Consider the following 27,984-nt stretch of genomic DNA (forward strand, 5'->3'; position numbering starts at 1 on the left):
CATAAAAAAAAAATATGGAAAGTTTGTTTTTTTGTTTCAGTTTGATATGACTAATAAATTTTCTGACCACCTAGTATCGACTGAACTAAAGATGATTGATCACTTTTCTTCAATATTTAGAGTGACCCGAAGAGGCTTTTTATACTAACTTCTACTTCCTCATATAAATTATAATTCATTGATACCAGGTCACTCTAATCAATGGAGGTACTATGTACAGTTAAATAACAACATATACAATACATAAAATCTGACATCTATCAAATACAACAAACAAGGCAATTTTATAAACAAAGTGATAAGTTAAACAGAACTATTCTGAGTTTGAACTATGTTACATATATTTCTAGAATACATTTCAATTCATAGTTTTTTCCTGAATCATAAATGATGTATTTTCCATGAAGTATGCAAGTTGCCTGCTTCTCCAGGATAATTTTATTTTGATAAAACAGCTTCTTAAGTTTAACTTAAGACAAACTAAACTATTGTGATTTAGATTCCTGGTTTGTTGATGTGACAGATTGTACAGATGTACTGAATCAAGGTAGACTTGTGTGACACATTGTACAGATGTATTGAATCAAGGTAGACTTACGTGATATTAGATACTGGCATATGATACATCCGGTATCCCTTAACAAGTCTGGGTTTCTTAACAAATGTTAGATCCACTATCATCACATGCCCAGTAACTGTTCCAACTGCTGCTACATGTGTTAAAGGACTACAAGCTAAACATGTGGCAGGAGCACCTACAGATACTGAGGCCACAAAATGACCCTTGTCTAATGTCCAAACCTGTACTTCTCCATCCTCTCTTACACACTGAAATGAAAATAATCAGTTTTGACTACCATTGGTTAAAAAAAAAAAACTACAGAAAAATCATAGCTTTTAATTGTCTTTTAACATTTTTTGATAATGTGAATAAATATTGATATTCTACTAAAACTTTATATACCCTGGTGAACATATGTACCCAAAGAGGATATAAACATTTCATAATTATCAACAAACAGAAAGGGAAACTGTTGAATCTTTTGATTTCTTATATTAACAGTGTTTAAGAATGACATGTTGTCAACAAAATTTTTTTTCACTTACCACCACATATTCATTGCCAGAGAGACAACCAATGCCCATGATGGTTCCCCAGTGTACATCCTTCAGTATCTTCAATGATTCAGGGGCACCTGCTTCATACAGCCTTAATGATCCCTGAAACATAATAGAAACAACCAAATAAGAAACATAATACTAAATATTTTCTACAATGAACACAGTAATTGAAACAGCTGCTCTTTTGGTATTCACTCAAAAAAGGAAAATGTACAAAGAAAACAAATGAATATGTGTACTATTGTAGGACTCTTCTTCTGTAGTCAAAGGTCCTTTCACTCTTTGCCAAGGAAGGTAGAGTCTAGTTAGTGATCATTGGTATTAGTCGAGATCTAGATCAAGGTCAGATAAAGAAAAGATGCCCTCTGGTGAACCATAACTAAAACACACTATTTATTACTGTCAGTGTGTGAATTGATTATATTATTTACAACTTAATGATCAAAATTTTTTTTCCCAAAGAAACCATATATTAGAGTAATGTTGAACTAATGGACTCATAAAATCATCAAAAACTGAATGCATCAAAAAAAAGACCAAGAAGAGACTTTACCATATATTTTTTTTACATTCAATTGAAATAACTGATATTTTCAAGATTTTCAAAATATAAAGATATGATTAATGTTTATTTACTTTTGCAGTATAACATAAGTAGACTTTTATTTGTAGATTTGATATATTGAAGGACTGTTTATTTCAATGTTGTTTACTCTCCTTATGTCATTTCTTGTATGTTGACACTCTTTAAAATGGTGTTCATATCATTTGAATTATGGCACATTCACTTTTATGCTTCAAAGTTTTCTTTACAATTTAAAGGACATTGAAACATTTTAATTCAAAAGCAGATTACCCAGTCCTAGCATGCTAATTCACTGTAATCAATCCTTTAACCTAATTTGTACATTTGAAAGAAATGGCTGGATTTCGGAAGTGTCAAATGTGAAGAATTCCATGGACAAAAAGAACACAAGTATTATAGCAACAAAGAACAAACAACACTCAAAAAAGGCACTTAAAATACACACACAAACACAAACAGTGTTAAGTAAAAATTGGCCACCTCTATATGATTAAAATTTTTGAAAGATCTGTTAAGCTTAAACTTTGTTATTTTAATACTTGACCCAGTGCTACAGCACTCTGATTTCTCATTTCTTATCAGAGGACTTTTTAAAATATGTATTTTAAGCAGGTTGAGTAATCAGAATGCAATAGAATTAAGAGAATTTCATAGAATATTTTATTATGTAGAGAAATTTAATACCACATGCTGAGGTACAGGATGCATCTGAATATCATTCTAGTTCCTTTCTAAAGAACTATTACCTGACTTGATCCAATTGCCAAATGTCTGTAACTGGGAGAGAATCCTAAAGAAGTTATAGGCTGACCAATGCTACACTTCTCTAAAACTTTACAATCTTCTGTCTTAATCTCAATCAAACGTAACACACCATCTTGTCCACCAGCATAAAGACCACGTCTATGTAAAGCTATTGCATCAAAACTCCCCTCAGCCATTATATAACTGGAGTCATCAGCTATAATCATATTTAATCAAAATTTGAGAAACTTAAAATAATTATATTGTCAAGCAATATCTGTTTTACCAAATATGGGTGTAAAAAACAAGACACACTCATATCTAAAATAACTTCTATATTGAAATTATATTCTCAAATCAAAACAAGAATGCTGACATCTTTTCTATGCACATACATGTTTAGGGTTGAATGTTGTGGTTAAGCTTCAAAATTATACAAATGGCTCAATACATGGATAAATCATTCTATAAAATTATGTCAATAACTATGACAACTTATACCAGATTTAAATTCACAAGATACTAAAGTGAAGATAATGTTAACAAGTCATTTATTAAACTTTGACTATTCCATTGTGTTTATTTATATGTGGAGAGTAGAATACACATCAGAAATGACAAGACATTAAACACCTTCCATTTAAAATTGACAATAAAATTATCTGAATACAGAAAAGCATGTCTGGATAAAGGTTAAGCAAAGAAACAAAATACAGGTTATTTTTAATCACCCTTCCTATTCAGTTATTACAAGCGATGACATGAGAATCAAAATCTTTACAAAAAACAATTACGAAATTAAACCTGATACAAATGTAATAAATCTAAAAAATATCATCAAATTACTGGAAATAAACTTCATCAGGGATTGAGTGAATAATGTTATGAATAATATTCCATTAAAGCAGAGGTTTATTCTTAAAAGTAAAAATTAAAATTGATATAAAATACTACAAGTGAATAAAAAAAGTTTCTCTAAATGAATAGGTAAATTAACATGCTATAAATAATAGAGTATACTCTACAAAGTGTCACACTCTTACCAATTCTGGTTTGTTTACGAGCTAAAGAAACAACAGTAATCAATAATAAGAATGCCAAGTTCCAAACATAACAAAATGACATCTATCTTTTTTATTTCAGAATACTTTTTGAATTATCAATTATTATCAACCATTGACTTCTTCAAACTCTGACAACACTTGTATTGTTTTTTAATTACAGGTATAGAAATCGCATAGTTTCATTTATAACTAGTTAGATGATAAATTCATGTTAATAATCTTACAGATGTTTACTAAATCAGTTTGTGACTGTAGTCGACTATCCATAGCACTAGTAGCTCGTGACATAGGTGTTTCTGCTCTAGATGGAGGGTAATAAAGAACTCTAGCTTTCAAGACTTCCCCATCAACCTGCAGACAGAGTATGTAGAGTCTTATATTGTGTTATTAAGATCAAATAATCAATCAATATTTTGGGTTCTAATAATTTTACTTTTAACAATTATATATAAGAATTCTGCATATTTTTCTGTATTACAACAAGGTTAATCCAATAACAAGACAGAAAACGTGTCTTGACCTGCACCAAGGTCATAAATTTGTAATCACATAAATACCTTAAACATATGCATACTAAGCAATTAAAAAAGAAATGTTGTGGGTTTCAAATTATGTTAAGTATACAATATACAAGTATGGTAACTCAGTACATGCCATATCATGTTTTATGAAACAGTCAAAGGCAATACTGACCAAGGCCCATGCATGGCTAAGGTTGATATCTCTTTTTAGTGTTCCATAAAATATAATATTGCATGCAGTGATCTGCCATATTTGTTTTGTTACATTTCCCTATAGAAATTTTTAAGAATTTTCAAGTTTTTCAGTTAGTGAGTGACTCTTCGTGTAGATATTTAAACAAATATGTTTGTATACATTTAATGTGGTTGAGTCATGTAAGTGTAGCCAGTCGGGTCATGCAAGTGTAGCCAGTCGATTCATGCAAGTGTAGCCAGTCGAGTCATGTAAGTGTAGCCAGTCGAGTCATGCAAATGTAGCCAGTCGAGTCATGTATGTGTAGCCAGTTTTTATATGTATTTGTTTTTGGATGTCTTAAATTGAAAAAAAAATAGGCAAATACAACAAATGGATATTTGACCAATAAATATTGACCCTGATTCTGATCCTTTTGCCACAGAAAACAATTTTACAGTGGATGTAAACAACTGACATCTGCAATGCAATATCACTTGTAATCAAAACATCAGCTGTACAATATCACTTGTAATCAAAACGTCAGCTGTACAATATCACTTGTAATTAAAATCCAAGCATGAAATATCACTTGTAATTAAAACGCCAAGCATACAATATCACTTGTAATTAAAATGCCAAACATGCAATATCACAAAATATGGGTGTGTTAGAAATACATTGTTTAAATGGAGACTATAAAATATAAAATGTAATAACCATGATAGCATACTTCTATACTGCTGAAAAAGTTCAACAGGTAAAAAAATCTTCAATATTTATCACATTTCAAGATAATGAAAGATGTTTATTTTCAATATGCATTAAAACACTATGCAAAGTTAGAATAATATTGGTTCAACACTTTTGAGATACGAGTAATAACAGATTACACTAAGAACATGTAGGTACTATCTACAATATAAAATGGGAGAAAATTATGAAGTTCACTAGAAATATATGAAAAAAATAGTCTAATTCTCCATAATAGGAGGTGCACATCACTTATACAGTGTAAGGTTGAGTAGTGTTAGTTCAATACTTTTTTTGTACACATAGTACATATGTAGGTACCATACACAACATAAAGTAGCAAGAAATGGCTAAACACAGATGTCAAATTACTCAATAATAGTGGTTAATGTCGGTACATTTTAGTCAGTAATTTTATTTGTCTTCAGAAGACAAGTATTTATTAATACCAGTAACAATAAGGGAGATACTTGGACAGAAATTTTACCATTTCTGGCCCTTTAGTTGGATATCTTATCTATATTTAAAGAATTTTAAGCAGTATTCTGGTATACCCTGACAAGCTGGCCTCCTTGACAACCAATAAATACATCCCCAGCAGGAGTCCAAGCATGACTTAGTGGAACTACTCTGGGTGTTAAATCTTGAATCTCTTCAAGCTGCTCAGCTTTTTCTCCGACTAATCCAGCAACAGCTGGTTTTGGAGCATCAACAGTATAAGATGTCATTCTTGTTGAAGCTCTAGTGGGAGCTTGGTCTCTGTCTTTGTCTTCATCTCCATGTACTGTTGGTTCTGATGGAGGAAGCTTCACTTTTCTAAATTAGAGTCAAAGGAAACTTTTAACATGTTTAATGCTTTCATGAGAGAGATTTAGCAAAAAAGTTGTAAGATTAGGCTATTTCAAACAAAAAATACAGCAAACAGCAAATCAAAGCACCATCATTAAGGGCATATCAATAGAAAAATAAATATCTTTTCCATGACTGTCTAAATTTTTTTCTGATTTTTTTTCTTTTTCAGCAGCTTTACTATTTGTTGTATTTTGATGTCCACACAATACACATCTGAGATAATACAGGTTTCATATTGAAATATCAGTAAATTTATCATTCAGATTTTAAAGAAATGTATACTACCAGGTAGGTTTTGTTTCATTGCATATAAAAGCTATAAAATACTAAGACGTACTGAGATTGGAGTACATATTTGTCATTTGACTGCTCAGTCTGCCACAAGGTGATTGATTTTTCTGTTGACACACATAATTGTCTCCAACTTCCAGGGTTAAAGGTCATGCATGTAACAGGATCAGGAGAAACTTTGGAAGTTGTTAATTTTGTTCCTTGTGCATAATTCCTAGAAGATCAATAAAATGTTCCTCACAAACAAGTAAGTAAATTAAACATTAAAACTATTCTTCTTTGTGTAGCAGTTAGGCTTTACTGAACATCAAAATGTAACAATATCAAATGTCAAAGATCTGTTAAATAAAGCAGACAAATATGTTAATTCTTATTTCATTTTATTAAAAAAAAAGAGGTTATTATATTGATATACATATGGAATATACATCAATTTAAAAGAATAAGAACATTTAATTTTCACTATATTAAGTAAAACCCACCAAAGAATCAGCTCAAAGTCTGGCACACCAGAAATAGTAGCCAAATATTCACTATTAGAGAAACATAGTTTGTGATATTCTAATTGTGCGCCTCCTATAATAGAAAAAAAACAAGCATCAAATTAACACAATAAGTGCACATATTTAGGCAAATTCATATCAATTTTCATTGGCCGACATAATAAGTGGGTGTTAAAAAAAGAAGCCAATGCAATAACATAACTACTGTAAAATGTAAAAAAATAAGAACAACTATGACTTACTAATCAAATTACCTGCTTATCACAGATAGTATGGAATGGAATTAAAAAAATAAAAACCAAATAAAAATGGAAAACTGTGAAGATCCACAATTAATTAAAAGTCCAAAATAAAGCAATTAGCCATTAAGAAACTCATCATTATTATACACAGTTAAAAAAAATATACTCCTTTTCAGATAAATTAATAATAATACCACAATTTAGTCATAGAAAATGAATTTGTCCAATGGAATTATCATCTTTACATTTAAATGTACAAGCTTTCAGCTTGATTAAAATCTAGGAGGGAATTTAAGGATTCCCAGAAAGAATAAAAATGTAGTTAGTTATTATTTTTTATCCCTAGAAATGTTCTGGCTAGTATTACCTGCCATCGTTATAAAAGACATTGTGTTAACTGCAAAGATTCATTTACATCAGTAACTTAGTATCATATTGTATGACTATGAGTTATAATAAAAAAGTACACATGCTGGTATTTTTTAATAAGACTTTTTCTAATTGGCATTAGAGTTTACCTTCAAGCATCACCAACTCCCGGAATGTTGGATAGACATAGATACATATTTTGGGATTCAGGCATTGTTCAGCCACAGCAAAGCACTTCGCAGTAGGATGAACAGCAAATGGTCCAACTCCATTTCCCTTAAAATTGAATACAGTTTCTGCTCCATCCTCAGCAACAAACTTTACATTACTACCACACTGGTAACAGACTACATCTTTATCAATGTAGTTTGCAGAGGAACCATTGTATCCCTGGGCCCAACTGAAAAATTTTTTTAAAAAGTTTCACATTACAAGTCGTTTGGAACATCTTCATGAAAATAAAACTTTTATTTGTTTGCAGTTGCATTTTTCATACATGCAACTCAAAAAGTGCATTATCACTGACAAAGATGGGTTTGAATTAAAATCTAAATTCTATAATCAGGCAGATGATCACAATCTTATTATAAATTAGTGAAAATAAGGAACAATGTACCTTATATCATATCACATTTATTTGTTAACAAATTATTGCACTGCAGTTAGATGTTAGTTTAATATTAACTTTTTATGCTTAAAAATAATAATCACATATTGGATACAATTGAAGTTCAAGATGGAAGTGTCTTAAATATTGGTTCCTAGCTCTTTTATGCATTTTTTTTTTATATAAGCAAGGATTTTATACGAAAACAATATTTATATACTTTAGTAAAAACTGGGTATATTTTTTTCAGTTTTCTTTTTCTTGTTGATAATGTATTAAGCAAGCAAAGCTCAATCTTAAATATATAGAAATTTGTTGAAAATTCATCATATTCATTGATATGCTGAAAAACATCTACTGAAGCTTCGTACATGTAATATCATAAAAAATAAAACACTGTCTAGACAAAAGACTTTGAAGACATATGTAATTTGATCAGTACTACTCAAAATACAAAAAAGCTCCTTACAGATGAAGACTATGATAATACCATTCTATGTTTGACCAATAATAATACAAAAAAAGATTTTATGTTTCAACAATTAACTCATTTTCACACAGCACCTCTTTGTTTTAGCTTGCCTATTACTGTCTTTTTCCTTTTTAAAACAGCAATCTTAGGGCATGTCAGCTTATGGGTTTGTAAAAGAGTTATTTTAAAACACACATGCACAGAATTGACCAGAAATTAAAAACAGTTTATTTTAAAAGAATGAAAGGGCAGAATTTTTTTCCCAAAAAGCAAACATCATTAACCATAAATGAGGCAGGCAAAACTCTGTCTCATGGCACTACTAGTAACCAGAGTTAAAAATAGTAGCCTGCCCAGCAGCCCAAGACTGGCTATTTTTTTTTGCAGGGCTGGCTAATTTGAGTAAACAGTTATACAGCCATATAGTAAATATCTTGAAAAATTGTATTCAGGACTAGCTAGAATTTGAGTGAGTTTCCTATCCTGTAGTAACAATACCAAAAGAAAAAGCATAGAAAATATTGTGTTTGTATAAAATACAACAGAACTATGCGTGCCACTGAAATAGGCTGTTTCAGTAAGGCCTAAGGTACTCCAGCAATGTTGGAGGTTGTTTGGAAAGACATCATAAATATGTATAATGCTTAACATACATTGATGTCATTATATGTTTTAAAATATTTTAGGTCCTTTATTTACATAAAAGAAGTTTAACATGTGGAAAATCAAAGATTAAATCCTGATTTTTTTTCTAAATCCAGAGAAAACATTGTAAATGAAGGCAGTTATCAAAGTGAGTAACCAGTCATTTTGTATTAGGACACTAATTTTACAAAATACAAAGTATTTTTTACGAAACAAAATTTTAATTGATAATGGCAATTCAATTGTTAATTTAAAAGTTTCATTTTGCAAATTAAAATATTTTAACCAGGAGTACCGATTCAAAATTCTGATAACCAAACGTCAAGTTCATTTTAACTGCTTTTGCAAAGGATTTCCATGACTGCTGGATTTTCTCATCAGGTGGGTCATTTGTTTTTCTTCAGTTTAGTGACCTCCTGTGTTAGGGTAAAGAAACTGTATTTATCAGAGAGTAGACCTCGCCATTTTCAAGACAGAAGAAATTCTCGCAAATCTGTTCACCAAAATTTTAAACCTCAAAAATCTATGTATGAGAATTCATTTTTTTTAAAAAAAATTATCATCAATCTAATAGACATTTTGTCTTAAATTTTGGGAATGACTTTGTTTCACGCGAGAGGACAAAAAATCGGTTGGTGAGAATTACTTGCCAGTGAGATCTACCCCTTGACCAGTATAAAATGCTTTAAAAGGTATTATTTTTTACTAAAATTCTGATGATTTCAAATACAAGCAAAATACAAGTGAGGATTTACAAGGGAGACAATATATTAAACAACAGAGTTTTGATGACACGATCATGAATGATGTACACAAGAGTTATCCTGTCGATAACAATACAGATTGAAGATTGATTACAAAGAAATTCAGAACAAGCAGTTTGCAGATGGGTGCTCAGAAGTAAGGGATTGTGTTATCATTATGGAGGACTGGAATTCCAGCCTCTTACACTGTATGAGTAGTCCTAAGGCTAAGGTCAGTAAGGCCTCAGCCTTCATATTTTTATCCACATTTTGTACTGTGCCAACAACATGGAATCTCGTAAAACTTAAGATGACATGGTCCTTGAAATGAAATACTTATAAGTTTGAAATCAGCTTACGATAGTTCTAGCTGTCCTACGGTATCCATCGCTCAATAAAATGTGTATAAAAATATTGCAAGGTACTCTTTCACTTCAAATCCGCCATACTGCTTGTTTGTTGCTAAGTACAGATCTCGCGAGACTTTGTCACCGGGGAAGTTCAAAATAAATGATAAAATTCTAGATGTCAAGTTTTTTTAAGTACATCAATAAGCAATCACAATCCTCGCCCGAGAATATGAATTACTATTTTAAAATGTTCATATATTTTCTATAATTATTCATCGATGACGAGTATCAAATAAATGTTATCAACGTCTTCAGGTAGTTTGGTTTCGGTTTGACCTTTGACCCGTTCCGGTAACAGCCATGTGGAAATTGAAGGACGTTTTGGATAATACGACTGCAGTTTGAAATTAGCCGGCAGTGAAAATGATGCCCGATGTCAGTAGAGCTATTTTCAAATGTGCATGTCAGCAGAGACCAAAGACTGCAAATTTTCTGCTACTTCAGAAGAGACAATTATGTGAACAGTCTTTTTTGGAAAATCAATCTGTTATGAAATGGCTAAAAAAAATCAACAAGAAATTTCAGACTATGGGTGCTCTGTTTTTCAGACAGTGCAATGCAGTTGCTGCTCAAAGATTGAGGCGCTCTTTTCAAATCATAGCTGTGTATCGAAGATTATATGGGGACCACTCATTAAGAAGCCTCTGCAGTGAACTTGGTTCCTCCCTGCTGAAACATTGCAAAAGTAAAAGCTTACTGTTTCTCTGTAGTGTACCATTATTCAAATGGGAGGAAGAAAGAATTTCTGATAGTGAATTGAAAAGGTTATTACTTAGTTATTTAGGAGATTTTTTTATCAAATTGGTGCCAATTTTTAGAGTGGGGGCTGTACCCATCCCTCCCTATTTCTAGTGGCAATCAAAATTTGTCAACCCTATTATCCTTGTGTCTCATCCAATTTTTCATTTCATCATCATCATTTCATGTTCATGGTCTGAATGTAGCTGAAATATTGCTGTTCGGGTGTTAAAACCCAACGATCATCAATCAATTGCATAGGGGTGTATCTATTCCACTGCACCTTGATACATATCATGTTTCCTTGCTGAGGAACCAATTCATTCATATCAAGATATTTACAGTTAGTTCTTGCTTGAATTGTTTCCATTAAATTTCAACATATTATTTTAAAAAATATGACACATTAGTTTACATGTCTTTGGGTTAATGTCTTTATCCCATGTAGTTTTAGCAGATTAATAGTATGTCGTTTGTATGTTCCTTAGGTATTGTAAAGAATATGAAAGTCATGAGGGGAGATGAAACAGTTATGAATTCTAAGAATTTTATTGGCATTCCTATACAAAGCATAATGTCTTAACACACAATGTCCCTTTAACTAAACGTACCATTATGAATTAGTACCAATTTTGACATGTATTCTCTTAAGTTATGTAGCAGATAAAAAGTCTGGATCTCAATACAGATTCCCATGAAGCTCCAGAGATTTGATGATGTAAAATCCAATCTGCCCTCCATTACATACATGTAGTTACTCAATTTATGGATTGAGTTGCTTGAGTAAATTGAGTATTCTGTTTACTGTAGTGTTGAAGTGATCCACCTTCGACACTGGTCAGGAAAAAAAATTGTTAAGTCAGCCATTTCAGCATTTTATACAAATATTCAAGATTTTAATGGGCCATTTTCTGCTTCATTGGGCTTGTGACCCATACAGTGAAAGAAATTAGCAGTAGACCTACCAACCAAATCTATGTAAAATCAAGGTCTATGATGAAATAGGTTCAATTTCCTTTAAAATGTACAGTGCAGTCTACAATGTACGTAAAATTATGATGGGTCTATGTTGACAAAAAAATCAATTTCTAACACTGCCCATATCCCCTCCCTTTCCAATCACAGCCTTCACAGTTAACTTTCGGCAGAACTATATCTCTCTGGCCTGGAAAAAAGGAGTAAAGAAGAAGTTGCTGTTAATATAAAAAAAAGTGCACCAACTATAAATAAAAATTGGCAAGTTCTTTGGGCTTTTAAATAAGCTGATTTTGCTGGCTAGGACTGTCAGACTTGTGACAAAATTCAAAGACTTCAATCACTGCTTTGATTGTACATGTAAGTTTGCTCTGAGAACCTTGATATTGGAGCAATTTAACTTCTTCCACTTAGTCAAGTTCTTTTTTTAGAAAAAGCTGCTTGTTAAGGATGTTTTAATTTTGATTTGGGGTCAATGTAGGCATGTAGCCAAATTCTGTAGTAGACGGAACTTGATTTATTTTTCAGTTTAGTTGATGATATGGCTGAAATGGAACACATAGAAAAAGATTTTAAGCATCCCACAGATGACAAAGGGTATATGAAAAGCTGGGAACAAGTTATTGACAAAGATCATTTCAAAGTCTGGAGGAAACCATTACCAGATTCATCTCTTTATCAGTATAAAGGTTTGTCAAGTTTGAATGCTATTGATTATGTTCATACATGTAAACCATATCCCTTCTCTTTACCGTATTCTTCCGTGTATACCACACACTTTTTTTAACTTTTTCTTTGTTCCAGGAGGGGTGCGCGGTATACACCAAACCAATGAGTTTCTAGATTTTTTCTGGAGGCATAATTTTCGGGAATCTGAACTGAAGTCGTCAACAAAAGACAACATTGAGCCAATATATATTTTTGAGAACAGTTTTATGTGAAATAAATAAAGTTTTACTGCTATTTAAAAGTTATTTTATTTGTCAATACGTTTTTTTTTTTTTGCATTTCATAGTTTGCACGAAAATCTACAACTGGCTTCTTAATTTTCTCTCAATACGCACCATCCTAATTATAACTTCTTAACCTGTGTGTGGTGGAGCATTAAATACCCAATAACATGAGTACCAACCTGTCCTTTGTCATTTAATTATCAAATAACAAAAGATCAATTTAAAAGGTGAAAACAATTGTCACTTATCCTTTAATACACTTGATGAACTGTTGCCAGATGTCAAATCACAATACCCAAGCTTGACAAATTAAAACATCTTTTTTATAAACGGTCAGACTTGATGCCATTGTTTTAGTGAAATACTTGATTTGCATACTAACAGAAAATGTAAACTTTTTAGCCGACTCATTGAATTGATCCAATACATTGCTGTATTTTAATCAATAAATGGCTTGCAAACACAGGGAAACATAAAAAATGCTTTTATTTAAGAGATCAATGATGAAAGGATATGCATTTCAGGGAATTTACCAGAATCCTTTCATCTCCATGTGGTCTTCTGCTGGTGAATTTTTCTTGCTTCCCAGTGTATCTTTTACATGGAAACTTATTTTTTTTGTCTCCATTGCCAAGAAGGGAATGCGCATAATACACAGAAGAATGCGGTATTTTGACAAGTATCTTTTTTCATTTGAAACCCATATTGAATTGGTTAAGCATACAGTACTTCGAAGTATTCCTCTTGAGGTTGAAAAAAAAAAAAGAATTGATTTGAGAATCCAATAATTTTTTTTTTTATTAAAATCCATGCTGTGATGCTCCTATGAATTGGAGGAGTCAAATACATTAGGGGACGCTGTTCTTCAAAGTGCCTTTGTAATCGACATAGTTGAAAATGCCTTGATGATGCGACTAGGATTTCTCAGGTTATACCATGTCGTCTAGATTGCTCATAAATTGAAATAAACATATGGACGTTGTTCTGTCAGTTTCTGTTGCCATTTATTGGGCTGGCAACTTTAAGTAAAAATTGGTAACAAATGCATTGCGCAGATTTTCGAAGAAGGAAACATTTTAAGAGGACCATCCCACAATAGTCTTGTTAAAGCAGACAGCTTATACTTGTCTCCTGGTAGTGGAAGGTAAAGGGTTATTTTTGTGCACTTTTCCGGGCATTTTTTATCTTTCATTCATTGTGATTAGGATTTTTTTTTTTCAGAGTCTTGATAAACTTGTGTCTTCATGTAAAGTCCAGCAAATAAAATAAGCAAGAACACCACTGGCATCAGCATGATAATTTAGTATAATTCTTTTATAACTTAGATAACTAAAACATGTTTCAGATTGCTCGACACTTAGGTCATACTATTTGTACTAGGTTTATCCTTGTCCATTTTTTTTTTCAGATACATTTTTTAATCGTGCATGTGACTTTCTAATTCCCACAGACTAAGGGATTTATTCGCTTTTATTTTCCATGCACTGTGGAATCAATTTATATTTGCCGTTCTTTAGTGCACGATACTCCCCTTTACCACCCACGTGGTAGCATTTTAAAAATTATTTAGATTTCAATTAAATTTGGTACATGTAGGAAAAAATGTTATCCTGATTTGAATGGTGATTTTGAAAATTTGATTGGAGCAGCCATTTTCAAAGTTGCTGTAATTTTTCCGCTAATTTTTATTTACATTTGCTTGATTTTCAACAATATTAGGTTTTGTAAGAAACATGGTATCCCAAGTTGAGTGATAATGGTTTATAGGTTAATTATAAACCTTGTTTTACTTCATTTTTGTTTTTTTTTCTGAATATTTGTGTAAAGCAAGCTATATAACTCAGTACTAAAGGGTATAATTTTCTCTGCCTTCTGTGCAGCTGTTGGGGCAAGAAAGGACAATGAAGCCATTTAAAACACATCGTATTGTGTTACCAGTGTGCAGAGTCTGCATTATTATTGGCAAAATACCACCTAAGAAAAATCCAATAAAGTAAATGATTTCAAATATATATAGAGTTTTATTTGATATATCTGACATGAGGAAAATGATAAATTGCTGGTTTGTAATTTCCTATTTACAAGTACCAAAAAAAAACAAATTTCCCAAAAAAATAAAATATTTTACCTACCTACCTACCCACACCTGACTTGATAGGGTCGGGTTCTGGGAAACAAACAATTGTTTATTTTTGGCCTATGTAGGTTGGCATTTTCATTTTATGTGATATTTGGCACAGGCTCACCTTTACTTTAGCCAAATCATTAGTCTCTGCGTGTTGTATCATACACACTACCAATAACTATTTTTTGTGGTTACCATGCTGCTCAGTGGCTTCTGTTTATGACTGGGTCAATCATACGCATTGAAGAATGTGAAAACGCTGGACAGACTTTGATAAAACATTCTTTCATTTTTAACCTTAAATAACAAAGTTTGTTTGTTTGTTTTTTGTTGTTTTTTTTTTTGTTTCGGATAAAATGGCATTGGGTCAGGGCAAAAAAATAGGGTTGGTTGGTTAGCCATAAAAGACCTATTTTTGGTCTAATGAAGTAGCAAACTAATGATATAACAATACATTACATAACACCTTCATTATCTGCAGCTACACAAATTTGTTATACATGTGTATGATGACATGTTGTTTGTTGAATGTGTTCATACATGTATTTAAAGAACTGTGCATTGTTTGTCTGACATTCAAAACAAAGCTGATTACGAGGTAATTACATGAGTGAATGAATAGGATTTGATCCTTCATTGCATTTAAAATAAAACATTTAATAAATATATTTTTTTCCTTTGAGCCATTAAAATAATTTTAAACTGCTTCATATTCTGCCATTTTTCTGAGTCTGCAGAGATGTTATTAATATTGATATTGTATTTCTACTTTCAGTGTATGGAACATTTTATGATGTGACACCTAAGTGCTTCTTAGCTGTGCAAGTAAGGAGATTAATGTGTTATAGTATTTGTACACCATCATATACTAATCTTAAAGTCATTTTAAGCCAACTACTGTGATATCATTTTTATTCCTGGGGTATTTATTTTATATTGTGGGCTTTGTGGAACCACTAAATAAAAAATTTGGTTATCTCTGTGGATGTCATTAAAGTGGGTAAATGTTAAATCTTGGTATCATACACCTGTCGTGGAGGAAGAAGCCATATCAACCAGTTGACACCCTGTCACCCCAAATTATTTAATAAAACAACTTATTAATTATTTATAAGTCCTTTTAGCCATTGGGCTATGTAATGCCAGTGTTAACCCTTGAGTGATGTTCTGTGTTCTCAGTTTTTTTTTATTTTTAATTTTTTTACATTAACTTAAAAGTTGCATTTGGTATTTACATCTCCATTCAACATAGTTGTAGCAATGGTACCTAATTTGGTTGTGCAGTGAGAGAAGTCGTTCCATCTGTTCATCTTTGTTGTTCTAAATGTAATATTTTAGCAGCTTATATAGCCACTGGGGTGTTAAAGGGAAATACCACCTTTGAATTGAGTTAGGCTCATACCCATGTAAATAAAAATAAATAACCTTTAATGCAAAATGCACCTGTGTAAAATGCACATGGCTATGCAAAATTTTAAATCTTTGAAATATATGTGGATAACCATCTTGCAGAACACTTCAATATGAAGGACGATCATAAGCAGACTTTATTGTCTTTTAGTGATAGTTTCCGATTAGATCATGACGTCACTAATTCGGTTTGGACTAAACTGCTACAAGTACTGCACATATAATGTGTAAACAAAGAATATGGTGTAAATATTTCTAAGATTCTGCTTTTCATATCACTAAAACATGTCTTGTCAAGGTGATGACTATACATATGATGAAATAGATATATTCCAAGATTTTTTTTTTTGACTGGCAACATGAACACTCATCAGATTTTTCTCAGATGTACTGGCTTTCTAGCTGCAAATCACGCAGTTTGTCAATGTTGTCTGAAATTTGATAACACATTGTGTCTCAATCTCTTCTGCATATTTTGGATTGAAATTATGAGGAAAAGCCCCAAACTTGCTCTTATTTCAGATGTTTTTATCAATTACCTGTCTACTTTCATTTTACTAACTGACTTCATGATGTTACAGCTCAAACGATCATGGTGGCACCAACAGACGCGGGAATTTCAGATTCCCTTATTATAAATAGCGATTAATTAGTTAAGAAGAGAAAATTAAATTTTTAAAATTTGATTTTTATTAACATTTAACCGATTATTTTCGATATTTAACATGGTCTTCTACTTTGATATAATAAGAGAGACATTTTAGTTTTCTAGTCCCATGAGTTGGAATTAATAGGTACTGGTAGATATTTTCAACCCTGATAAAATTTCTGTATGTTATGTGATAGGATAAAAGATATGATGATATGTTTACTCTGCTGCAATAAAGTATTAAATTCAGCATCTTTTAAATTTCAGGTTGATCTTGATTATCGAAAGCAGTGGGATCCTCGGGTGATCAAGTTGGACATAGTAGACAGAGATGACAAGACCAACACAGAAGTTGTTCAGTGGATCACACATTTTCCTGTATGAATTTGTATAGATTTTTTACCTCAACTCAAATTGCTAAGTCTAAATCTGTTTTTCACGAGTTAACTCAAAATAATTTGGTTTCAGAAGTAGGTGCCATTAACCTTTTTATATGATTTACTTGTTGAATTTTGATACTGAAATTAATTTATAAGGAATGACTGTTATATTTTTTCGATCTATTTGCAATAACCTCAATGCCCATGGTGCAGACTTGAAAATAACCTGCTATTCAGGTTGTTTAGTATGCACCACAAGATTGAGATTATTTCTTCATGGACCAAAAAAATAATACAGTAATTCCTTAAACAGTTGAAATTATAGACTCTTTATTCAATATTGAATATATAAACAAAATTCAGAGCTGATGAGCTACATTTAGGTAGTTATTTATATAAAGCATATTAACCGAAGGAAAACCTTGTGTACAACTATTTGTGAAATTCACTTACATAGTACATAAATGATTAGATCATTGAATTTAACAAACAGTTCTGCATTTAGAAACAATATTTCATGAATTCTCCAAATGTTTTGAATTATTATTTGTAGATTGCATTAATTTGTTTAAATTGTAGTACCCTATGTACAGCAGGGAGTATGTATACACAAGAAGATTCAAGGTTTGTTTTATTTCTGGGATTCAAGAACTGTATCAAATACTTTAGTCTTACATAATTACATCATGGTACCAGATAACATACTGGCTGGTTATCAGTATCTGATATCCAATAAGTTTTTTCTGACTGTCTTCTTATGATGACAATTAACTTTTTATTTATTATCCATTTCATAAATTTGAACGAGTAAGGTATTTTGAAAGATTGTGCTGTACTTGGTTACATATGGCCAATTTATTTACATCATGTGTGGATGGATTGCCTGTTAGTTGTTGTTTTTATCTGATTCCAAGACAAAACTTTATAAAACATGAACTAACCCATAGAAAGGTTCTGTATTACCATTAATCTTTATTGAACAATCATAACTAGATAATTTTTATTCTGCTTTATCCAAGAAATCTTCCAAAACTGATATTTTATTTCAAAAGGTAAAGAAACATACAATATATACATACATGTAAATGAGACAATGGGACAAACAGATGGATGTTTTGACCAACACTTACTTTCCTTTATCAAGTTAAATAGTTATGGCTTTTTAGTTCACATCCAGTTTGAAAATCTGAGCCCCTACATTTAGGAATTTCTGTGTTTCCAATGCAAAACCACATGTTCAGTTTATTTAGTGTGAAGGTAAATGTATGCCATTTAATTAACACAATTGATCACATGGTGTCATGAAACAAATGCCGTCTATTACTCAAATTATTGTCCATAATTAGTAGAGATTTGTTGTGTATTGTCCTCCCTGTTATAAGGTTCATTTGCTATGGGTGGATGTTTTTGTCACTACTATGAATAAAGTTATACATCTGCTCCTTTGGAAAGGTAGATATACTGTTCAATCTGTGTCTGTCATTCCATCATTCAATAACACATTTTGTTTTTAACAAAATTCTTAGCTTCTGTAACTCACAAGTGGTTGATATTTCATACAAATCTTGATTTGGGTATTCTGAATTGTGGAATGCTTTTCAGATTTGTATGATATCTACTCCCTTTTTACTCCCTTTTTTCCAAAAAACAAAATGTGAATTTTCCTTATATCATGATGAAAATTGGGGAAAGCATTAGTGAGCCATTACTCAGATTTTTTGTTGTTTATCTTCCAAGAATGTGTAATTTTTATATCAGATTAACATTGATCAAGAAACAGAGCGGGGGTATACTGTTTTACCCTTGCCTTTCATTCCATCATACCTTAACACATTTTTTTGTAACTAAATTCTCAGCTCCTGTAAATCTCAGGCTGTTGATATTTTACACAAAGCCTCATATGGGTATACTGAATTGTTGCATGCGTTTTTGGATTCTTATAGCGTCTACTTTCTGTTTGCCGAAAAAACTTATACTTTTTTAAATTTTCCTTATGATTTATGATTTTGATGATCATAAATCATAAGGAAAATTTAAAAAAGTATAAGTTTTTTTTTGGCAAACAGAAAGTAGACGCTATAAATTTTCCTTATACAGTGGTGCATTTTCCAGACTATAAGTCGATATTTTTTTTTTTTCAGCAAAGTGTCGGCCTCGACTTATCGCCCACTTCAACTTGTCTAAGGATTTTTCAAGAAAAATGTTCATCCACAATACATTTCTTTAGATTTGTTTAGTTCAGTTTTGTTTGTTTTAATTCAAAATTTTTGGTAAACTGCAATCAACGAAAGCAGTCACTCAAACAGTCAAACAGGCGATTGAATTTGAATATTATTGATCATTGCTGCTATCCTTTATGAATGATAACGATGATGTTAATAAAAACTCTGAAACTTTGAAACTGTTAAAATATATAAATAAACTCTAGAAGATATGTTTATAACAAAACTAGTTTTTTTAACTTGGAAAACATTATCGAGTGTTTTGGAGTTATCAGTCCTTTAATATGCAAATTTATACCCATTTACGGTATTTCGTAACACATGCGCATGTGGCTCAAATTATAATTGTTAATGTGTTATCTAAATGGCTAATTGCAACCAAATTTGCAGGTAACAATTATTTTTTTATTGTATTTTGTAATACCAGGTAACATTATTTACTAATTACTGCTCGTAAATATGACCAATTCATCAAACGAATTTCCCGCTTATTTCACACATGGCTGCCGACGTTTGACATGTTTACGATTTCATACTCCTGATGATCTATGGCTTCAGAGAGCCATTGATATGCCATTCAATTAAAATAATTGTACTCGCGGACTAAGTACACTTTAACACAGATATTTATTTAATTCAGAAATCTTATTCTTAGTAACATTGCTGGAATAATATGCTATTGAAAACAAACTGCTCAACTCCGATCTCTGCTGACACGTACCATAAAAAAAGTCTGACCCTTGACTTATCTGCTGAATTCGACTTATCTATGTTTTTTTCGTCGATTTTGGTCAAAATTAGGCGATTCAACTTATACTCCACATCAATTTATAGTCCTGAAAATACGGTACAAAATTTTTGTTATATTTTCTTGGCTTCTAATAATCACATGTTGCTGATATACTGTACTAAGCTTCCTATAGGAGTGTTGTATTCTAGGGTACTTTTTCATACTTGTATGACATCAACTTCCTGTTTGCCGAAAAAGCAATGTATCATTAGTGAGCCATCACTCACAAAATTCTTGTTGTTTGTCTTCTTTTAATTTTTAATTTTGTCATCAGATTGATCTAGAAAACAATCTTATGGTGCTGTCGTCTCATGCAGTGGATCATCCAAAATGTCCTGTTGAAAAAGACCATGTCAGGGTACATCTTTACTCATCTTCAATGGTTATCAGGCCTCACAAACAGTTTGATGATGTAAGTAACACCAAGCTTTGTTTCATATCTTTGACAGAAGATTGTCTTGAACCATGAAAAAAACCTTTATAGAACATAGATGAATGAATTAAGAAATAAGTCAAGGTCACAGAAACTCCATTTCATCATTGTTTTACCATGGGCAGGTCATTTATGTTGTATTGCTTTACCCTGAGCAATAGCGAGCAATAAGAAATGTTGGTCATTTGTTTATGATTTTTTACCATGGCTGTGGTTTAAAGAGCTTTTAAGCATGTCATATTAGAATTCGTAAATAAATTCCATGTCAGCAGCATTTATTCCCATAGTTAACTTATTAAAAAAGGAATAGTTTTTGTTTTCTTTAATTATCTTCAGTTTAATTTATTTTCTCTCTTGGTAATGAATGTTGAGATAGCCTGCAAAGTTATTTGTAGATCAATGACTAGTATCTTAGAAAAATTCATGGGATCTTCACTTAATATCCTGAATTTTACATACGGTGTATTGCCAATTCTTTGGTCTCATGGTAGCCTGTTCGCTTCAAGTGGTCCTGGTTTTGAATTGTGGCCCAGTCAAATGGAAGACTTGCAAATTTGTTGTCATGGCTTCTCTGCCAAGCACACAGCTTAAGTATGATGACCAGTTAAATCTAATGTGTCTGGGTAATGCAACGGGTCTGCTTTTTGGCTGTTGCTTCTGTGAGCTTAGCACATTAAAATCATGCTCTGAATTTGCCTAAGTCATATTAAAGTATAGGTTACACATTATATTACAATTTAACACACTAATATAAGTAGTATAGACTTTTTAAGCATAAAGCAGATAAAGAAATAAAGAGATAAAGTATCAAACAAATGCAAAGAATAGTATGAAACTTCTGTCATAAGATGTAAAGGTGTAAAATTAAAATCAATCAATCAACATTTGTAATTTAGCTAGAAATCTATGGAAGTATTCAATTACACTTTGTTTGCTGAGAAGTTCACTTCAATCACTATGATATATTTTAGCCTAGATGAAACTTAAAAAAAAACATTGCTATCTTATGATTACAATGTATATTATAGGATGGGTTTGACTATGTTATGACTTACTATGATGATCCTCAAGCTTCCTATACCAGCTTTTGTTACAGTTGGCTGGCTAAAACAGGTACCACTAAGTATAAGCTATTTGGCTTGGCATACCAAGGCACAAAAAATATATATTGCAGTTTATGTCAGACCATTGGGTACCAAAATGCTTATTTTTCTTCACTTAATTTACAAAAGGGGACACTTTTAAAAAGGATATCAAAATCCCAATTTTTCTTTGATATCACTGTCAGATTATTTTGGCAGTTTTCTTTGAAAATATATGTGTTTAATTTCAGTACATTTAGAATTACAAGTGTTTTAGTTTGAAATTTTCTTCACAGTGGAAACAAGCAATTCTTTTGAAATTATTCCAACACCACCAGTGACAGAATTATTGCAGCAGTGTACTTTGATAAATGAAGAGTCAGTTTTAAAATTGTTTCATTTGCTCTGGTTTTTAAGGCTTATTGAACATTCAAGTGGTAATTGACACCTGTAAATAATTAAACCATTATTGTTGTTCTAAGATATCAAATAACTGTAAAGATCAATTGTATTAGTTACAAAGTTGGCCAAGTCATTAAAGATAATAAGCTGAAATAAAATACTATAGCTTGTGAACCTTTATCACTTTTGTTTTCAGTACAGTCGAACCTCGTTAAGTCGAAGTCGAAGTGACCATGCAAAAATGTTTGAGTTATCCGAGGTTTCGAGTAATCTGAGGTCGAGGATAAACCAGAAATACTAGTAGTTTGGTCAATGATTGTTTCTGTATTTATATCATTTGTTGTGCTTGTACATGTACAGGTACTTCACTTTACATGGTACTTGTAATGTCTTAAGTTTCATATCGGAAGATATTTTTTGTATGTTGTATATCACGTTTGAAATACTGAATGGCACCAAGTATTTTAGTGAAATTTCCTTTTTTGTTTTTTCTACATCAAAAACGTCATAGTTCATAACATGTTTCTTTGTTTGATTCACAATCAGAAGTATCGTCAAACCATGTGTTCTACATTATTACGATAAAATTTCAAATTCACTAGCGAAATGAATGTAGTCGTTGATGTTTCATTAAATAGTCAGATACCATTGCAGTTCATCTGTATTTTTTAAAATTTTTTATCAAACTATCCGATGTCACTTAATATAAATTACGACGTGTTCTTAATACAATTCGTTTCTTTTAACAACACATGCGATTTTAAATTGATTAAATAAACAAATCAAACCATAAAGAGTGTCAACAAATTAATTTTGAAAGCCATGCTAATCGTTGTTAAAACACACTTCGATCATGGTTTGTAATAAATCAATCAGTTTTCCAACTAATTAGTTGACTTCGAGACATCAGGGTTAATTAACCTTGAAGTCCTATCGAGGAGACTGATTGATTACCTCGAGTTATCCTGGGTTTCCATTCAAACGAGTTTGAGTCATCCGAGGTAAAATTGTATTGGAGTAAGGGGAGTTTTGCTGGGACTTTGTAATTAGTTCCAGTTATCTGAGATTTCGACTAATCCGAGTTCGACACATCGAGGTTGGACTGTATATGTTTGTCGGTGAAATAAATCATTAAAACTGACAGGTTTTATAAGTCAAATAAATGATGACCTTAATCTGATCATACATATTGCAACATTAAATTTCTGTTCACCTACCAACACAATGATATATATTGGCTGTCTGAGTCTTTACATTTCTTAGAACTATGATTATAGAAGTTAATTACATGTTGAGACCATATACTAAATAGATACATGTATAATCAAATTGAGTAAGGCATAGGTAAATTATACACTTCCTTGACAAGTTCAAATTAAAAGTTCAAAATTATTTGATAAGGCCATAATAAAAAAAATCCTAGATTCTCATCCAACTTTTCTGAAAAACTTTGGCGGTGGGGACAAATTTAATTATTTTTTGTTAGTTTTTCCTTCAGTAACTCAATCGTGCTGAAAAACAAGCATCATTGTTGTGATCATCTATGTGTGCTTTGTGATTGATCTTACCAGCTCAAAGTTATTGAAAACTCTATCATAGAATACACTTTCTACTTTGCACTTATACCGGTTTTCATCAAATTTGGTACCATTTTGAACAGAAATAGTAATGAAAATTATGATTTTGAAACAAGAAGTTACTAAATGATGATAATTATAAATCAGGTACAGACAAGGCATGGAATATATCAAAACTTTTGGAAATTTGAGTCTGGGAATATTTTTCAAAAAGCATTTTGGCGGATGTGGATGATGTTCTAGGATTTTTTTATTATTGCCTAAAAGTTTGATGATCTAGGACATGGTTCATGGTAGTGTATAGACATTGTATTTTTGTTTAACTCTCCTTAGGTGTGCCTAGATTTGTTGATGAGCTTCATGATGCAGCAAAGAATATGGAGAAAAAGAATATTCAAACAGGGATTGTCTCAAAACAAAATTTTACCACAGATTCCAGTACTCAAGACAGAAGACAGTATTGTTGAATTTGTTGATATGTATTTAAGATCATATGTTGATAAACAAGTCTCTCTTCTTCTATTTTTATAGGCTATACAGGAATCCCCGTCTGTCTGTCTGTCCACATATCAGGCAGTAACGACTATAAATGTATGGATCACTATGATATTAAACCTTCAGGTTCCATACCACAGTTTGGAATGCTGGATTGATTTTGGTGTGTTATTTTACTGTTAAGGAGTTAGGGACCAAACAAGATGCCAAAACAACAACTTTTCTAATACATCATATATATGGTTTGCATCTTCACAAATTTCAGTGAGGGTTGATTTAGAGTCTTAAAAGTGGAGATTGTTTGATGTGCTGAATCTCTCAATGTACTAAGATTTGGGTATGCTTTAAAATTTGTTGAAGTTAGGGTCACAAATTAAGCTTAAAAGAATGAAGTTTATTTGAACCAAAAAGATATTATTGAGGGTCTTCGATATGCTTCATTTATCAGTATATTGATACATTATTTTGGACTACATTTCCAAATTTGTCCACATTAAGGTCCAGTTGATGCAGAATTGAATATTGTTTGTTTTTATTAAAAATTGAATTCTTGGGGTTCCTTGACAATCCAAATATAACCACATATCTATATTTTGATATGGGACCTTTAGATTTTGAATAAGAATCATTCTGTGACAGAAACCTATGTTATGTCAAATATATTAATCAATATGAAAAATATGTGCTTGAAGGTGGTGTCCATACTTATCCCAACTATTTAGGGTTATTTCTGTGGACGTATCAAGCTATACCATGAGGAGCATTTTTTTCAATGCCACAGAAGAATTCTCTCATTCATGAAGGAAATTTTGTAAAACCATGAGAAGCATTTTTTTTTCAATGCCACAGAAGAATTCTCCCATTCATGAAGGAAATCTTGTAAAACCATTTAAGCGTTCAATTGGGTCAATGCTTTGTCTTTAAAAAATGTTTTTTTGGATAGCACCTATAAATTCTAGATATATTATTTTCCTTACATTTGACAGATGTTCATTTAAAAGTACAGTTACCTTTATAGTTGTGCTTTGTGTAATGTGAAAGAGTACTATTATTTGTTTGCAAAGGCTGTAATTACAGAGCCAAATATTAATGCCTTTAGATTATATACTCAAATGTTGGTATAATACAGTGTCAATACATGTGGTAATTATTGCAAATGAAAAGAAAGTCCTACAGGGTTATATGTTTGTTTCATATTTGCCCTGTATTATATCCTGACAGAGGTAGTGGATTGAGGATAGCTGTATTGAGCTGAGGTAGTGCCAAGGCAAAGTATGGTTTGTCTGAGGGCATAATACTAGACTGAAACTTAAAAAAAAAATACATTTTACAGTACCTTTATTATTACCAATTATGTAAAAAAGAGAAAATATTTCCAGGTATATAAATACTGCTAGAATTTTCAATATTAATATAAAAATATACAGTGTACTTCATTTTTAGGCTGAATTAAGTAAAAACTCAAATGTATTTGAACAATGGAAGCAAAAGTCACTGGATGTAAAAAATTCATACTAAGCGTGGATATACCAGGCCTGTTTTTTTTGTATATAGGTGGCCTCTTTGTCCATATTCCTCCTGCAATTATATGGTATTGACTCTTTGTTAAGTTGTATAAGTATTTACACAAAAAGTTAATAATTTACTCAATCATAACACAGGCAGTTAACCTTTCATCATCTTGATAAATACATTAAACGTGTTAACTAACCAGTATTGCTTTATATTGTGTTCAGTTTAAAGTATATTTTTATGGTGTTGATATGGTTGTATTTAGGTCATCAACTAATTGTAAGGCTAACATTCCAGTTCTAGATTAATTATAATTGAATAATTGGAATACAATGAAAGGCATCTTTTGTTACTGAGATCATTATTTTTATGTTTCTTACTGAGATTAGTGGTGTCATGTTTCTTACTGAGATCCATAGTGTTGTTTCTTACTGAGATCAGTAGTGTCATGTTTCTTACTTAGATCAGTATACAAAATTGAAAGCAAAGGAACATATATGGATGTCTCAAATCTAGTCTCAGTTTCACCAGAGAATGAACATTTTTGCTGTACTCTTTGATTGGCATATTTACTGTCATGTATGATAGAGATGTATTGAAAAGGAATATAATCTTGCTAATGAACTGTGTTGACATTTAAGATGGTTATGACTTACTGTTATTGTTAACCCAAAGCAGACTTAGACAGATCTGTATAGCTTGGGTATTGTTTAATAATATAGCTTTTCAACTATGTTGGATAGCATTGAAGGTTACTATTGCTTATCAAATGTATTTTCCTCTTGGAACATACCATGTTGCAAATTTGTAATTTGTATCAAAAAGTCTCCACTAGTGATTTGTTATAACTACAACCTGTAAAAATTCAATATGACTAATGTCTTTGCATGAAGTGAATTACACAGACTGGAAATTACAATCATACAATGAATCGTCTAAGGATTGAATAGATCTATATTTCAGAACAACAATCGGTGATAGGAAGAAAGTAGTCAATATTAGGAGATTAGGGGGTGGGGATCAGGAGGTTTGAACTCACCTTCTTTTGGTCTGCAAATTGATTTAATTTGGTGCAAAATTTTGGGCAAAAATAAGCTAATAATACCCGAGAATCCCCCTTTTTTTGGAACCAAGCTGGAAAACTTAAAATCGGTCAGAGTATTTAGTTTGGTCAGTTATTTATTGAATTTAATGGCTTGATACAGCAGCATTTTAAAATTAATTTATTGCTGCAGTTTATCTACAAATAAATGTTAATTTTCAATTTCATTTATCAGTTATTAAACTCAATCATTCGTTGAACTGAGGGTGAATTTAAACTGAATAATATGATTGCATGTTGGCCAGTGACCAGACTGACGTATTATATTCCTGGTGTTCGGATGGTTCCATTTATCGAGAGGTACATGTATGATGTCTGTTTTCAGTTTGCACAGCTCACTTCAGGCTATATTACAATAGTCATACTATTGTTACAGGTTGTATGTATTGTGGTAACTGTTCATAAGCCATTCTGTTGATTGTTCTTAGATAGACTGGTTCCTATTAGTATTTTAAAAGTTTCAGTGTAATAACTGTGGTAAATGTTACCCATGAAGGTAGTAGTTATGTTCTAAATGTATTAGTATTGATCATTGGAAATTTTATTTGATGTGCCTATAGCCTTATACAAGTAGAATATCTATCTGTACATGAAATGAAAATTGCAGATTGTTTTGCATTTTTGTAACATGGGGTAGATTTTTTGATACATCAACTTTTAAGGAGATTCATTACTGTAAAACTGTAAGAGTTTCTATTTCAATGAATTGGTTATATTTTATGTGATATCTGTACAAAAGTCTTGTTAGCTTTATGCAGTTGAAAAGTTTTAGTGCTAGGTTTAATGCTGTAATAGTTTGTTTGATAGTACAAAAATTGTTTCTAAATGAGTTTCTCTGTAAAAATACAGGGGCTAATAGTGGGAGTGGATGTAAATAGTCAACCAGTTTCAAGCTGTAAATCAGTCAATAAATCCACAAATAATGGATGTCATTTGGTATTTTTTTTTGTATCAATATGAACTTATAAAAGTTTTGTTGCTTCATGTGTGGTTGAATAGAACATGGTCATCTTTTGATATTTATATTTTCTGTTGAGTTGTCA

At 31.5% G+C, this 27,984-nt stretch overlaps 2 protein-coding genes across 19 annotated transcripts in view; one reads left to right on the forward strand and one right to left on the reverse strand.

The window, feature by feature from the left end:
• Positions 1 to 10,158, reverse strand: part of LOC148623006 (cilia- and flagella-associated protein 43-like) — a 35,684-nt gene extending 25,526 nt beyond the window's left edge. For 14 of the 18 annotated variants that reach the window (XM_088573442.1, XM_088573436.1, XM_088573445.1 and 11 more), the window contains exons 1-10: positions 10,046 to 10,158; positions 7,369 to 7,619; positions 6,588 to 6,681; positions 6,152 to 6,319; positions 5,517 to 5,778; positions 3,741 to 3,867; positions 3,496 to 3,516; positions 2,455 to 2,669; positions 1,108 to 1,221; positions 599 to 828 (exon numbers count right to left, since the gene is read on the reverse strand). In XM_088573442.1, the coding sequence (XP_088429568.1) occupies positions 599 to 828; positions 1,108 to 1,221; positions 2,455 to 2,669; positions 3,496 to 3,516; positions 3,741 to 3,867; positions 5,517 to 5,778; positions 6,152 to 6,319; positions 6,588 to 6,681; positions 7,369 to 7,619; positions 10,046 to 10,074 (1,511 nt within the window). In that variant the 5' untranslated portion in view covers positions 10,075 to 10,158. The remainder of the gene's footprint in view (positions 1 to 598; positions 829 to 1,107; positions 1,222 to 2,454; positions 2,670 to 3,495; positions 3,517 to 3,740; positions 3,868 to 5,516; positions 5,779 to 6,151; positions 6,320 to 6,587; positions 6,682 to 7,368; positions 7,620 to 10,045) is intronic. The other 4 variants (XM_088573441.1, XM_088573443.1, XM_088573439.1 and 1 more) reach the window with 1 other exon arrangement.
• A 206-nt stretch (positions 10,159 to 10,364) lies between these two features.
• LOC148623007 (stAR-related lipid transfer protein 7, mitochondrial-like) lies at positions 10,365 to 27,868 on the forward strand. The gene is made up of 8 exons (XM_088573457.1): positions 10,365 to 10,860; positions 12,338 to 12,498; positions 15,663 to 15,712; positions 17,214 to 17,324; positions 17,906 to 17,950; positions 20,613 to 20,750; positions 21,800 to 21,884; positions 24,166 to 27,868. Exons 1-8 carry the CDS (start codon positions 10,460 to 10,462, stop codon positions 24,297 to 24,299), a joined length of 1,125 nt encoding a protein of 374 aa, XP_088429583.1. The 5' UTR covers positions 10,365 to 10,459; the 3' UTR covers positions 24,300 to 27,868.
• The last annotated feature ends 116 nt before the right edge of the window (positions 27,869 to 27,984 follow it).

Source organism: Perna viridis, chromosome 3 (genome assembly GCF_037379345.1).
Source record: "Perna viridis isolate PV_CMFRI_1.1 ecotype Kerala chromosome 3, ASM3737934v1, whole genome shotgun sequence".
Classification (NCBI taxonomy): Eukaryota; Metazoa; Mollusca; class Bivalvia; order Mytilida; family Mytilidae; genus Perna; species Perna viridis.